Below are 14835 nucleotides of genomic sequence, written 5' to 3'. Positions count from 1 at the left end.
TGAACATGACATTATTTAGAGCTGAAATATCTTGATGATTACAACCTACTTTTAAGTGGTTCAGTGTGATAAGTGTGTGCATGTGTATCTAGCTAGAGATAAGGCAAACATAAAATGTTAATTGTAGAATCCAGGTGAAGGATATGTGTGTGCTTATTGTATTATTCTTTCAACTTTTTGAATGTTTGAAAATGTTCACAACCCAAGGTTAATGGAAAATAAAGTTAAAAAACATAAATACAATTTTTATCAAAATTAATTTTTATCAAAATTTTTGAATAATTATGTCATAGAAATATAGTAGTACTCTATACAGACCAATTTGTTATGGAAATGCTTTTAAAATGTAGGTACTTTTTAAGTGCTTGTTAAATAAATCAATATAAATTAAAAAGCAGGAAAACATGTTAGTATGGGAAGTCAGTTCCAGGTTGTTGTTTTTTTTAAATGCAGATAGATCCTAAGTGATGATACACAATTTGGCTTTGAACTTCCTGGTGTGCAAAGGAAGAGGGGAGACTTGGTCTGTTATATAGCAAACCTGCTGCTTTAAGTAGTTTCTGGATGAGAAGATGTGTGAGGAATAGCCAAATAAACAACAAAGATAGATAATTTCTTGGTTCTTACTATTCAAGAAGAGAAAACACAATAGTACCTCTGAGAAAACAAAGCTGTTCATGCCATTTAGCAGTAGGAAAAGTTTCTCGTGTGGGTTCCGCTTGGAGCACTAGGTGACCTAATGGACAGGCCTTTCCAAAGTGTCTGGTCAGCAAATGCAGTTTTCATTCTCACAGGTGGCACCCTGTGCCCTTCTGTTAGGTATCACTCTGAACATTTGTTCTGGTGCTCATTTGTTCTAAGGATAGATGCTGGTCTCTGGGGCATGTGGCTTTCAGATTGTTCTTAAGCCATTAAGGGTCTGTGAGATGCCTTCAGCATTGGAGGGAAGGGTGAGTGGGGGTATAGTTCAGAAAAAGCCTAGCCACCAAAGTACCTTTTTATTATCAGTTTTAGAGACCAGAGTTTTGCTTTAGAGTAAAGAGTTTTCATTCCTAACGCAATTTGAGTTCTACTGAATTCAAGGTTGAATTCTACTTTCCTCAGCTCAGTTTGGGATAAAGCTAGCCAGCAGATATTTTACAGTTAGGGTCTATGATGAGGGCCTAGGGTATGATCCTCTGTGGGGATATTCTGAACTAACTGAGGGCTAATTTATATTTGTTAGTGATCAAACTAGGAAATGGAAGTTTGCATCCTTTTTTGGAAATTAGGGAGTCTAACCAAGGTGTGCTGAGGGGAAAGACTGGTATTTTTTCTAGGAGGGAAAAAAAACAATATTAGTTTTAGGATCAAAATAAAATGGTCAAGATGGTTTCCAACAATGGAGTCCCAAGACTCAGAGCCCTGGCTTTGAGGGATTACAGTTTTAACAATTTAATTTTAACAATTTCTTCCCCCCTCCATTTCCAAACTCAGGAGGAAAGTGACTTCAAATGTGAGGTTAGGTTCTTCAGAACTCGTTCAGTAACTTATTTGAATTTTTATCAGGTGAAAGTAAGGAACTATAACTACCGACATACTAAAATGTAATATTTGGAGAGAGATTTTATTTGGGGATACACAAAAAGTGAGCAGTAGTATTATATTGCTGTTAATGGCATTAGTACAATTTTCATTTTCGCTAAAAAAAATACTGTGTAATTCTGTGTTATCTCAGGATAATTAATTTATATGTGTTTATAATTAGATTAGGTTATACAAAATTGCTGTTTTCATAGGGTCACAAATGGTCAAGTGTTGGCAATTTCATATGGTTCAACTTAATAACATTAAGAAAATTCTCTCTTGTGTTTAAAAGAAACCTGAAATGTCTGGGTCTATAGACCTAAAGAATAATTTATCACTTTTATTTTCTTTTTTGAAACAGAAAAAATGCCTGTCTTAAAGGCTGAAGCATCGCATTATAACTCTGATTTAAATAATTTGCTGTTCTGCTGCCAGTGTGTGGATGTGGTATTTTACAACCCAGATTTAAAGGAAGTTGCTGAGGCCCACAAGATTGTTCTGTGTGCCGTAAGCCATGTTTTCATGCTCCTTTTCAATGTGAAGAGTCCCGCTGACATTCAGGATTCCAGTATTATCCGAACTACCCAGGACCTCTTTGCTATCAACAGAGACACTGCATTTCCAGGTGCTAGCCAGGATTCTCCAGGCAACCCGCCATTACGTGTCATTGTCAAAGACGCCCTCTTCTGTTCTTGTTTGTCAGACATTCTGCGCTTCATTTATTCAGGTATCTTGTTAAATGGTTCTGGTAGGTTCTCTTAAGCTTTTGAAAGGAACTGTGCCTGTGGGCCTCAGGTGTATTGGTTAGTTTCACATTTATCTTCTTTCTACCATCTGAGGTAAGGATTATACATGAAATAATCTTTATATACAGGAATTGGTCTAAGCTTTCCATCTTCCTTATTAAGTTTACTTGCCTTGATTTTAAATCTACTTGTGAAAATAATTTCTTTTCCTACTGAGCAGATGTGTTAGTATTTTATTTAAACAAAAATATCCAAAATGTGAAAAATTGAGAATTTATTGTCTAGTCTAACTCTAAAGAAACAAAATTTTCAAAGTGTGAATGAAAGTAAGTATCTGCATCTTTTTTTTGGAAAGACTTATTTACTTGAGAGAGAGATTGAGACAGCGAGAGAGAGCAGGAGCCCACGCTAGAGAGAGCATGAGCAGAGGCGGGGGTAGAGGGAGAGAGGAAGCAGACTGCCTGCTGAGTGGGGAGCCCAAAATGGGGGGTCTCGGTCTCAGAACCCTGAGATCATGACCCTGAGATCATGACCTGACCTGAAACCAAGAGTCATATGCTTAACAGACTGAACCACCCAGGTACCCCAGTGTCTGCGTTTTAAAAGCTGACCATTTATTCACTTTTCTGCCTTACTCTTAGGTTTTGGAGGGAATTGAGAGAAATTAGCAGGGTCCTTACATTCAATTTAGTAACTGGAAACAGTCTCCAAAGTTAGTTTAGTCTGAGATCTAATTTAATTATTTTGGGTTTTTTTTTTTTAAGATTTTATTTATTTATTTGACAGACAGAGATCACAAGTAGGCAGAGAGGCAGGTAGAAAGAGAGGGGGAAGCATGCTCCCCGATGAGCAGAGAGCCCGATGCGGGGCTCGATCCCAGGACCCTGGGATCATGACCTGAGCCAAAGGCAGAGGCTTTAACCCACTGAGCCACCCAGGCGCCCCTATTTTGTTTTTAAGATTTTATTTTTAAGTAATCTCTACACTCAGTGTGGGGCTTGAACCCACAACCCCAAGATCAAGAGTCACACGCTCTACCAACTGAGTCAGCCAGGCACCCTGACTTTGATTATTTTAGATTTTATTATTTTTTCTTACTGTGCACTTATCTTTTTAACATAGAGCTTCTCGATTATTTTTCTTGTCCTTTTAAATACTTATAGCTACTACATTTTAAAAAATAGAAGTTTTATCTGAGTCATTTAGCCAGTGAATTAAGGGTGTCACATCTAAGTGTCCCGTATAAGAATGGAAAAGAATTAATGTAAATGACTTTTAAAGTAAACATCTAAGTAAAAATTTTCCAAGAACGTCTCTCTTCTTTAATTTTTCACTTGGAATCATGTTCTGATGAAATATTAAGTTAAGGTAACTCCTCTGGAGTGTGGCTCTAGAGAAACATTAGACTTCAGAATGGGAGACAGATAAGTTTACAAAGGTTTGCAGATAAAGCGCTGTTTCATATTTATAAGAAACTTTTGGATAGTTAAATAATTGAAATTAAGATTTTACTTTTTCTCATTTGGGCTGTGGTTATATAATTTTACTATAAGTTAAAGTAAAATTTAAAGTTTTTGAAAAGTACAGTTGCAATATGAAGATTTAAGTGGATTGAAATGTGTGTATGTATATATATATATATATATATATATATAGGAGTGCCTGGCTGGTTCAGTCAGTAGAGCATGTGCCTCCTGATCTCGGGGTCATGAGTTCAAGCCCCAGGTTGGGTGTAGAAATTACTTTAAAAAAGTTTTAAAAACATCTCTCTATATACATACATATACAGGAGTAGAACGGTAGTGGTAGGCCTTAAACCCATTATTCAATGAATATTGGCTTGGGGAAGGCATAAATAACCACTCCCACAGAGCACTCCAACACAGTGCATTCAGCATGGCAGGTTTTGTGTTGGTTGAATTAGTGAGTAGACTCCAGTAGCTGTGAATCATCATATGAATAAAGCAGACTAAACACTTCATTTACTACTACAGATTTTTATGTTTAAACTTTGAATCTCACAGTTTAGAATTTAAGGCTAGATCTGAAAAACAAAAATATTTACATGTTAAAAAAATGTCTTTAATGATGTTTAGAGAACTATACAGGAAGTGTTAGGCTTTTCTTTTTAGTGATGTTACTGTTGAAATTATGAGTTATTCAGTAAGTTTACGACAATATCTATCGAATACTTTCAAAGACACATGAACACTTTGAAGTCAGTTATATCCTCTTTAATAAGGTAGCAGTAGTAGCTAGTTGTATCTGCAGTGACAGAACCTACTTGTCTTTTTCATAGGGAGTGATCTTTTAAATTGCAAAATTAATATATGCAGATGGAAGAAAAGGGCAAAGAAAAATAAAGTTCTTTCCTCAGCCCCCTTATGTTTTGGCCCTAACGCTATTTGAAAGAAATAAATTTATTGGGAAATATACATTAAGGAAAATGTAATCTTTAGTAAGTGTTGTTTTCTGGGAACTGGCTGGAGCATAGAGTGGGAGGTGAAGGCTTGCAGGAGATGAGGCTGGCAAGCCAGATGGAAGCTGCTCATAAAAGCTGTTCCAGAATGTTGAGCATGATCAGACTGGGCTTTGGCATGCTCATCTTTGGTGATAGTAGAGGGACAGAATAGGGCAGGCAAGACAGTTTAATAAGGAAGCTCCATTACTCTGGAGATCAGCCAAAGGCCATTATTCTGACAACAGGTGGTTGGTGCTACAGCTTGTCCATCATTTGGACCAGTGCTTCTCAAACTCAGTGTGCATGCAAGTCATCTGGGGATCTTGTTCATGTGCAGATTTTTTTTAAAAGATTTGATTTATTTATCTGAGAGTGAGAGGGAGGGAGAAGGAGCACAAGCAGGGGGAGGGGCACAGGGAGAGACAGATGCCCCGTTGAGCAGGGAGCCCAATGCCAGGCTCCATCCCAGGCTCCTGGGATCATGACTTGAGCTGAAGGCAGACACTTAACTAACTGAGGAACCCAGGTGCCTCTCAAGTGCAGATTCTGATTTAGTAGGCCCAGGGGTGGGGCCTGAGAGTCTGCATTTCCCTCAGTCTCCCAGGTCAGGCTGCTGCTCAGGACTACAAGCAGCTGCATCAGCTGCTCTTGGAAGAACTACACGCCAGCCATGGCCAGGGAGATAAGAGCCTGACATTCAGTCCAGAGGCCCAGGGAGGAACCCAGTCTACCAGTCCTAGGGCACAAAGTCAAAATAGGGTCAGCTGCAAGACTGACTGATGTGAGCTCTTCGGACCTGGAGCAGTTGGTGGTGCTCCGGGGTAGCCTCTGCCTGAGGGTCGGGCGGGAGATGTTCTGTGGCTGGGTGAAGTGAAATGAGCCTGGGAAGAGTAGTGAGAGGCAGAGGTGCATCATGGCATGCAGAGCTTTCTCCAAGCCCTTGACCAGCTCAGAGCACAGGCTTCCTAACCTGACACTGAGCTGTTGCATTTCTGCTCTGTTCTTTCTCTCCTTGTATGTCAAGACCCAGAGAAGAGGTGGAGTCAGGTAAGGGCTGGGCCACAGGCCACTGACCTGGGGCTGCAGGGAGACCCTGATGCTTTGAGGAGAAGGGAAATGAAACGCTTCAGCAGGTACCTGTTACTCTGCATTTATAGAGTATAACCTCAGGCTCAAACAAAAGTTATATTGCATTTAAATAATGTTTATGGGGCACCTGGGTGGCTCTGGCTCAGTGGGTTAAGCCTCTGACTTCAGCTCAGGTCAAGATCTCAGGGTCCTGAGATTGAGCCCTGCATCGGGCTCTCTGCTCAGTGGGAGGCCTGCTTTACCCTCCCCCTCTGCCTGCCTCTCTGTCTACTTGCGATTTCTCTGTCAAATAAATAAATAAATAAAATCTTTTAAAAAACAATGTTTAAAAAGATACTAAAGCTGTATTTGTACAGTAAAGACAATTTTGAAAAAATTGAGAAAATTTGTTAAGAGAAAAAAAATCAACTCAATTCCTACTCTCAAATGTTGAAACACTTACTGATGTTTTGTTTCATCCTCTAGTCTTTGTGCTTAGGGTTACCATTTATTTAGAAAATGTTTTTTTATCGGGGGCACCTGGGTGGCTCAGTCTGTTTCGCATCTGCCTTTGGCTCAGGTCATAGTCTGGGGTCCTGGGATGGAGCCCCATGTTGGGCTCCCTCCTCAGCAGGGAGTCTGCTTCTCCTTCTTTCTCTCTACCTCTCACCGCTGCTCATGCTCTCTCTCTCAATAAATAAAAAAAAAGAAAATATTTTTTATCAAATTAAAGAAAGGTTTTAAACATATATATGTAAATACAGATTTACAGATATATATTAAACAATTATTACATATATTTTTATATAATTGTGTGTGTGTATACACACACACACACACACACACACACACACAGAGACTTCAGTAAAGAGGACAGGCTTATGGAATTTTTTGTTTTGCTTTGTTCCTTGCTGGTGTTGAGCACTTTAAAACTTTTGAACCTAGCACAAGTTTTAAGACCCAGTTATGCAGAGCTTTCCTCACAGAAGCCCTGGCTTACCCACAGATTATGTTAGGGGGCAATGAAGACAGGAGCTGTTTGTACTCACATCTTTTGGGTCTACGCAGAGGTAGAACTCCACAACACGGCATGCTCAGGAATATTTGCCCTGAGCAAACATAGACTGAAAACTGTCTTCAGTCTATCTCCTGCTTTTTTTTTTTTAAAGCCAAATTACAAAGAATGTCTTAATTTCCTCTAAATAGCATACTTCTTTTTAATTTTTAGGAATTTCAAATTTTGTATATGTTGTGTCACCATGGACATTTGGGTCCTGTATTTAGGAAGGGTCTGGATAATGGTCTAGTTAACATAAAGCTTCGGTATATTCTCCTATGCAAATTCCTAAATAAATAGACACAGTAAAAGTATGTGTTTTGTGTATGTTACTTTTCTCATGGGTAACAGCTAACACTGTAGACTATGTAAGTACTGAAAGTCTGTTACTCAGAGAGAAGGAGCGAGGCCAGCAGGTTCTGGGTCTCCATCGAGTCATCCTTTATTGGCATACAGTTGTGACATTCTTACAATACTCGATAGTCCTTATGCTTGCAAATTCCTGATGCACACAGTTTCAGATGGTTTGGAATTGAAATGTATGTCAGAGCCTCAAGAATTTTGCTTTGAGCTCTTCATACCACAGATGGCCCTTAGAGTTTCACATCGCTTATTGAAATGCCGCCAGAGTAAACGAACATGTGGAAAGGAGCTTTCCTCTTCAGCTTGCCTCGTATCTTCCGGCTCTTGGAATTATTCTGTGGTATGCTCTTTTCTGCTCTGCCTAAAAGCACAGCTTGTGTGCATGAGTACACCATGCTCCCTAAGAACCTCAGTCAACTCCATCAGTGCTCTGAGAAGTTAACTGAAGAGAAAATCCCAGTTGGTTATGCAAGAGAAGTTCTAGAGATCTGTACGGTATCATGGCTATTGTTAACAGTACTGTAATAAACACCTAAAATTCTGTCAAAAAGATAGATCACATGTTAGCTGCTCTTTTTTTTAAGGATTTATTTATTTATTTTAGAGGGAGGGAGAAAGAGAGAGAGAGAGCAAGTAGGAGGAGGAGTGGAGGGAGAAAGAGAAAGAATTCATAAGCAGACACCACGCTGAGCACAGAACCTGACGGGGGTTCAGTCCCAGGTCCCTGAGATCATGACCTGAGCTGAAATCAAGAGTTGGACACTTAGCCAACTGAGCCATGCAGGCGCCCCACATGTTAAATGTTTTCACGACTTGGTTAGCATTTCTAATCTATGTACAGCCCAATCCTTAGAGCACCCTATGAACTAGTCCTACATTTGTCTTTAGTTATTGGATCCTTCTGTGTCTGTTCTCAGACAATGAATGGCCTGTAAGGATTTACCTGCTGTTCATCCCATGTACTTCGACTTAATTCTTGCTTTCTCTCAGATAATATTCTGAATGGAGATATTATGAAGGTATTCGTTAGTTAATACAGTTTATTTTTAATAGCTAGTATCTATTCTCCTTTAGTCTGTGTAAGTGTAGACAATCAAAATATACCTACTGTTTGCTGCATACCACTGATCCTGGGTTTTGATCAGGGGTGAAATGTCTGGAGGAAGAGCAGTGATGATCAACACTTAGTGCACCTTAAAATCACTTGGGGGGCTTTTACTCCAGCCCCAGAAATTCTAATTTAATTGGTCTGGGACTGATACCTCCTTGTTGTTTTATGAAAGATGTCCAGGTAAATGTAATGAAGTGCACGGCTATAGTTGAGAACCACTGGCATAAATTCTTTTGGTCTGGGTTCTGTCGGCTTCTCAGGGGTTCCTTCACTTCTGATATTTTAATGTAGACTGTAATGTTTGTGCGTGTATGGGAAATTTCCTGGAGAGATGATGCAAAGAATTTATCAGATTGTGCAAAGAGCGCGGGACCTTAAAGTTAAAAATCCTTAGTGCTGAGAAATGAAAAAAAAAACAAACAAAACCTGGACATTTCTAAACTGCAAATCTTTGGGAATTTGAGGAGGAAGGGGAGTTGACAGTGAAGTCAGAAAAAGAGCATCAAAGATAGGAAGAAACAGTGGGGTTGCTGGAGCTGGAGGCACCACCTTGTGAGAGCCAATTGTGTTTATCTCTTCCTAGCTCCGCGCTCTGTGATGTCCTGTCAGTGGCCTGAATGTGGCCATGGTGTGAGTATTTGCACTACCAAGGTAGCAAATGGCCCAGATCAGGGCTCTCCTTCCCCTTCCCCGACTCCTCAGCATACACTGTACTAATCATGAAGGTTAGGTGAGGAGAAGTTCAAAGATACTCTAGAGTGCCCAGTACTACAGTGCTCGACTATCGCTTGACTCTTCAGAGTAGCTTTGGATCTGGTTGGCTCAAGCTGGCTGCAATTGCCTGATATCATTGGTTCAGTAAATGTTTATTATGAGCTCTCCCCATCCTTGATGTCCATGAAGGCATCTGGCAAAGTTCTGAATACACAAAGTGGGACATCAGAAGAAACAGATTGAGAGATTGAAAAGGATTTTGAGTTACACAGAGGTGAGATGATTTGTTCAAAGTCACATTAGCAATTAATGGAAGAGGTAGAACTACAGCTTAGGTCTCCCAATTATGCCTGCCCACACTACACCTTGGTTAATTTTATTTTTAGGAGTTAGGACTTTGTATAAGCCATGGGCTAGATAGGGATCGTCTCTTCAAATATCATCATCAGAATCGTACTTTTGGAAACTTATTGGCATTAAGTTTTGGGATTGATTCAGTGAGGAGAGGGCCGCTGAGCAGCAGGTATGCTGTATACGAGACTGCTGTAAACCAAGTGAGGGAAGTGCCTGGAGAAAGGAGAACTTCTGCTGACCTTCAAACAGTTTTGTAAGACACAGAGGACAGGGGCTGACAGTGTAGACAGATGTAAAATGAGCCTAAGAAGAGATAGCTTGGAAGTGGGTTGGGTGAGGACAAAGGAAGGAAGGGACCAGGTGCTGTGATTTTACTCCAGTGCTATGGTCATATAGTTCAAAAGGACAGTATACCTCCCTTCTTCAGGTTGGGTCTGTAGAGGTGGCTGTTAAACATCCTTATCCAACCCTGGCAATGCACGAGATCTTCTGAATGCATTCTGTTCCTGCTGCTCATTCTTCTACCTGATGTGAGTTGCTGCCTTCCTTGATTCATATGATTTAATTTAATTTGGAAAAGCCACATCTGCCTTCTTACCCAGGGCAAATAAATACTTTGAGTGTAGGAAGGACTACTAGTGACGGCAACTTATATTCTGGCTGTTGCTGTCATTTTAGATGACCATCTATTATAGAGAGGTGGCAGCTGTCCAGGGAGGCAGACTTCAGGTTTCAAGAAGTACATTAGGGGAAGGCAAACTGATTTTTTTTTAAATGTGAGAACTGTTTAAATGTTTTAGTGTAATTACAAGGATATGTATTTGGTAAGGAAAAAAGAAAATAATAAAAGAAAGAACAGTAATAAGATGTTTATTTTAGTGCTTCCTGTTTTAACATAAAAATCCAACATATATTAATTTGTTTACAGGTGCTTTTCAGTGGGAAGAATTGGAAGACGATATCAGAAAGAAAGTGAAAGATTCTGGAGACGTTTCAAGTGTGATTGAGAAAGTTAAATGCATTTTAAAAACACCAGGAAAGGTAAATTCCTTTATTGAAAATCAGTTTACCTTGATGTTCTCTGAATTTTAACAAATATACGATAGTAAAATAATATTGAGTCATGAGAAGAGTCAACAGTATAGAAATGTGTTTTTCTTGAGTCTTTTTTTGCCATTTGAATATTTTAAACATAAACATGTATTTCTTACTATCTCAGATTTTAATTCATGTAAGAATTGAAATATGTGTGAGTCATGTCTTTAAAATGTTGGTTTGTGAATTCCATCCTCCGAAACATTCCTGTAGAGCTCCAGGAATATGCAATCTATGTGAGGAATGAAGGGCTGTTGAATCTGTCCATTTCCAGTTAAGCTTGTTAAAGGGGATGCTTTCTCACTTCTCCAAATTTAAGTCCAAGTAGTTTTTAGGAGCAAGGCAGTTTCTCTGGGTACCTTTTTCAAGATTTCTGAGAAGTCCGTTTGATCAAGTGGACAGTTAAGGATTTCTCATCTTTTGTAGGTTTAAAATTAGAAACAAGGTCAAAGGTTATAAAATACAGACTTTGTATACAGTCCTAAATGTGTGCATATTAAAACTCTAGTCCCTTACACTGTCCAGTGTGTAAGGGCTTTAAAAATACATTTGTTAGTTTTAGAGAGAACTACATTACACAGTTGAGCCAGTGTATTCTTATTTCAGATTCTGTGCTAAACAAATTGGCTACAGTAGACGAAAAGGTAAGCTATGTGCACTGCCTAGCACAAAATAGACTTACGTTAAATGTAAGAGAAATTATTATTCTCTTAGTTATTTTTTATGGGTGACTTTGTCAATTCTACAACCTAAGACTTTTTAAGTTAATATTTTATTTTTAAGTTAATATTTTAAAACTGTACTAGCTTTTAATGAAGATTTCTGACTTATTTGAGAAAAAAAATGTAAACAGAGTAATATGGAATTGAGGGGCAAGTCTTTTCTCATCTCCATCACACACAGAAGCAGCCACACAGAACTGTCCAGTTTTCCAGGGAATGGCAGAGTAGTAGCTCTCTCTTAGCAGTCTAATTCAACTAAATAATGCTTTCATAGAATTGTGCACATAAACCTGCATTCTATTTGCCGAAAGTTCTCTAGATTACTTGTTTATAGACCAGTGAAAATGTATACCATGTATATCAGTGTTGTGTCCAAACTACTATCTTCCTATCTTTTTTGCATTCAAATTCAAGGCATAGATGACAAAGGATTCATGGTTGATGGATCTATCTATTCATGAATAATAAACATCTACATAGTATTCATGATTTATATTTATATTTATAACCTTTATATGAATGGTGAGGACCGAAGTGTTGCTTTTTGTTCTAAATCTGCGCCTTTCCTTGAGTGTGATTTTAAATGGTCATTCCTTTGAGTACTGAGAAAAAAATGAATTCTTGGGGAAGAGGCTGGAGGTTCTACGATTCTGTGATACTGAAATAATTGCCTCCTTTGTACAGGAGGAGAGATGAATTCAGCGTTTTCTTCCTGTGCTTTCCTGGGGTAAAGTCTCTCTCATTCACTGAGTACAGCATCGAGCTGTAGCCCTGAGTTAGGAATGAGGAAATGTGCATTTGAATTGTGAGTTGGCCACGAATTATTCTTGGCTTTAAGCAAGTCTCCTCAGGACTTTCTGTAAAATGAGGCAGAGATGATGATTTCTAAAGCTCTTGCTGGTTCTCAGATTATGTGCTGCTTTTTGACTTGCTCTGCTTTGCATGTGGCATTCGCCCGAATCCTCTCCACCAGTTCCTCTGACGTGTATTAAGGGAGGTTGTGTACAGGATCTGAGAACGTGCTTTATAGGAGCAGGATTTGTGTGACCCTGTTTTGCTTCTCTGCCTTGCTCATGGAAATTGTTCTGGAGTGTGTTTTCTTCTTCCTTGTGAGGAAGGATCATATTTTGTTTCCCTCTTACCAAAGATTCTAATTGCCCACCAGAGTGGAGAGTAGGTGCCATTTATTCTTACTGGTGCAGTTGTATGCTTGATTATTTTGGGGGGGATGAAGCTTTCCATATACCCTGGATAGCCAAGTAGAGGTTAGAGTGCTGATGCAGGCAGAGGTCCTGAGATTCATCTAAGGAAACCGGAGGGTGAGGGAAGAGGGGCTGGCTCTCGAATTCTAGGGTTGGAACAAAAGAATGTCTGAAAGATCACAGGAAGGATGAACAAAACCCCAAAGCCGAAGTGGGATGTAGTAGGGGCTGGAGACCACTGAGTTGGACAGAGGTACTATTAGGCACTGTTATGGGAGGCCACCCCTAGAGTGAGCAGGTGTGCGAGCACAGATAGGTGTGGTCTGAATGCTGGAGTGGAGATCCAGGCAACCATTGATTGATTCCAGGAATCCCAGTTGTGGATAGGATTGTAAGACTGTTCATTAGATGGAGATGAATCAATTCATCACTCTCCAGTATTTTAATGTTCATCTAGTAAGTAGTAGGACATGATGTGCTTGGGGGAAATGAATGTTTTTTTTTAAGTGACAGATTAAATTTGTGTGTGTATACCTTTCTAGTTAGTAAACACACTAACAGGTTGTATATGTGAGCATATGTTACCAGGCATTCATTTGAGGTTGACCGTTGTCTGCTTCCCAGCTAACAGGCACGTGCGTGGATTCAGAACCCTGCGTTTCTCAGCCAGAGAGTTGAGTTTGCCCTTAGTTCGCTCACTGCTGAGAATGTGACACAGAGCCGTGCTGCTGCCTCTCGTGTAGCGTGTGTCATTCTTGAGGACAAGTTCCCATGGTAGCTATGAGCACAGGTGCTGTGGAGGAAGGAATCATTATTTCTTTAGACGTTTAGTGCCGTTTTCCAAATTCTCTAATCAACCTGTATATTTATTACCAGAGCATATTGTACATTTCCTCTTGTATTTTTGTTTTCTGTTATAGATTAATTGTCTAAGGAATTGCAAAACTTACCAAGCCAGAAAACCTCTGTGGTTTTATAACACTTCCCTCAAGTTTTTCCTTAATAAACCAATGCTTGCTGATGTTGTCTTCGAAATACAAGGTATGGTACAATTTTTACGAAGTTCAATACTCATTTTTCTTTCTTATTTTCTTACCTAACTTTCTATTTCAGCTTTGAATATTTTGGGTGAAGAAAATACTATTCTCTAATGTAGGATATATATGACTGGCTGACCCTCAGCAAAATCTAGGGAAATGAAGTATTTTTTTAAGACTAGGAAAGCAGTTTATATTTTCCTAGTTTTTTTCCTCTCTAACCATATGTTTCATTAGTTCTTAGGGACCAGTGTGGAATGGAATGATCTATAATATCACCTCATTGTATACTTTTGTCCGTGTATTTCTTTAAGATACTAGTTGTTGAATCATCTGAAACCAGCCCCCTTCACATTTTATTACCTGTAACGCATTCAGTTCTCTTCTTTCTTTTTGAGCAAAAGGAATTAAGCATGCATTGAGGGTCATGCCTGGCTCACATTAGGCCTGGGTAGGTATTGCTACATTTATTCCTCATGGCACTCTGAGAATTATCACCAGAGCAACTGAGAGCTGCTTTTTATCTCTGTAGGAGAGTAATGCTACCTAATTTTAATAATGATAAGCTGTTTTAATGCCTATTATTGATTATTCGCTTGGGTAATTTTGCCACTTCAGTAGATTGAAAGCATAATCTTACAAGTGAATTGTCAGGTACCTTGCAACTATGCAAGAAGGCTAAGAGTTGTTTCCACATGTATTTAGTAGAATTTCAAGTAGGCTATTACTAGAAACAAGACAAAATTATAATTTTATGATAGAAATGTATGGCAGCTAACAATCATTTGCTTTTTAAAATTTTCCTCAGAAAGGTTCATTTTAACTTTGGCCGCTTGCCAAGACAAGCAGTGAATTGGAAACTTCCCAGGTGCCCTCTGATAAGCTCCAGTCAGCACTGTTTGATATGTGAGCATGAGACACTGAGAATGGGACAATAAGAGTGACCTTGAAGCACATAAAAAGTGATGGGAAGGGGGAAGAGAAAGCTAACAAGAGCCTGTATTTGGTTATAATTTGCATAGGAGGCCTTCATACCAAACATCAAGCTAGTGTAACCTACTGAAAAGCTTTTCAAAAGGAATATGCCACATATGAAAACATATGTTGAGGGCCAAGAAATAACCAGTGATGTGGAGAGTTGTTTCTCCTTATAATCTCATGCTTTCCTCTCACAATCTCACCTGCCAGCTCTTCTGCGGACACCTGCCCGTGTCCCTGAGCTATGCGGAGGCTGGGCAGGAGGCTGGGCATGTGCGGGCTGGTTGGGGGATGTGCGGACGTTTAGCTGCTGTGCTGCTCTTTGTAGCCCCCTCAGCTCAGAAACCAAAGCCTCCCAACG

General features: G+C 39.4%; 1 protein-coding gene across 1 annotated transcript in view; it reads left to right on the top strand.

The window, feature by feature from the left end:
• Positions 1-14835, top strand: part of RHOBTB3 (Rho related BTB domain containing 3) — a 51770-nt gene that overhangs the window by 20060 nt on the left and 16875 nt on the right. The window contains exons 6-8 of the mRNA XM_080804922.1: positions 1928-2293; positions 10369-10481; positions 13380-13500. Coding sequence (XP_080661048.1) covers positions 1928-2293; positions 10369-10481; positions 13380-13500 — 600 coding nt within the window. The remainder of the gene's footprint in view (positions 1-1927; positions 2294-10368; positions 10482-13379; positions 13501-14835) is intronic.

This window comes from Martes martes (genome assembly GCF_963455335.1).
Source record: "Martes martes genome assembly, chromosome: 5".
NCBI lineage: Eukaryota > Metazoa > Chordata > Mammalia > Carnivora > Mustelidae > Martes > Martes martes.
The sequence above is the reverse complement of the archived record's forward strand: the minus strand, read 5'-3'. Positions and strand labels throughout refer to the sequence as shown.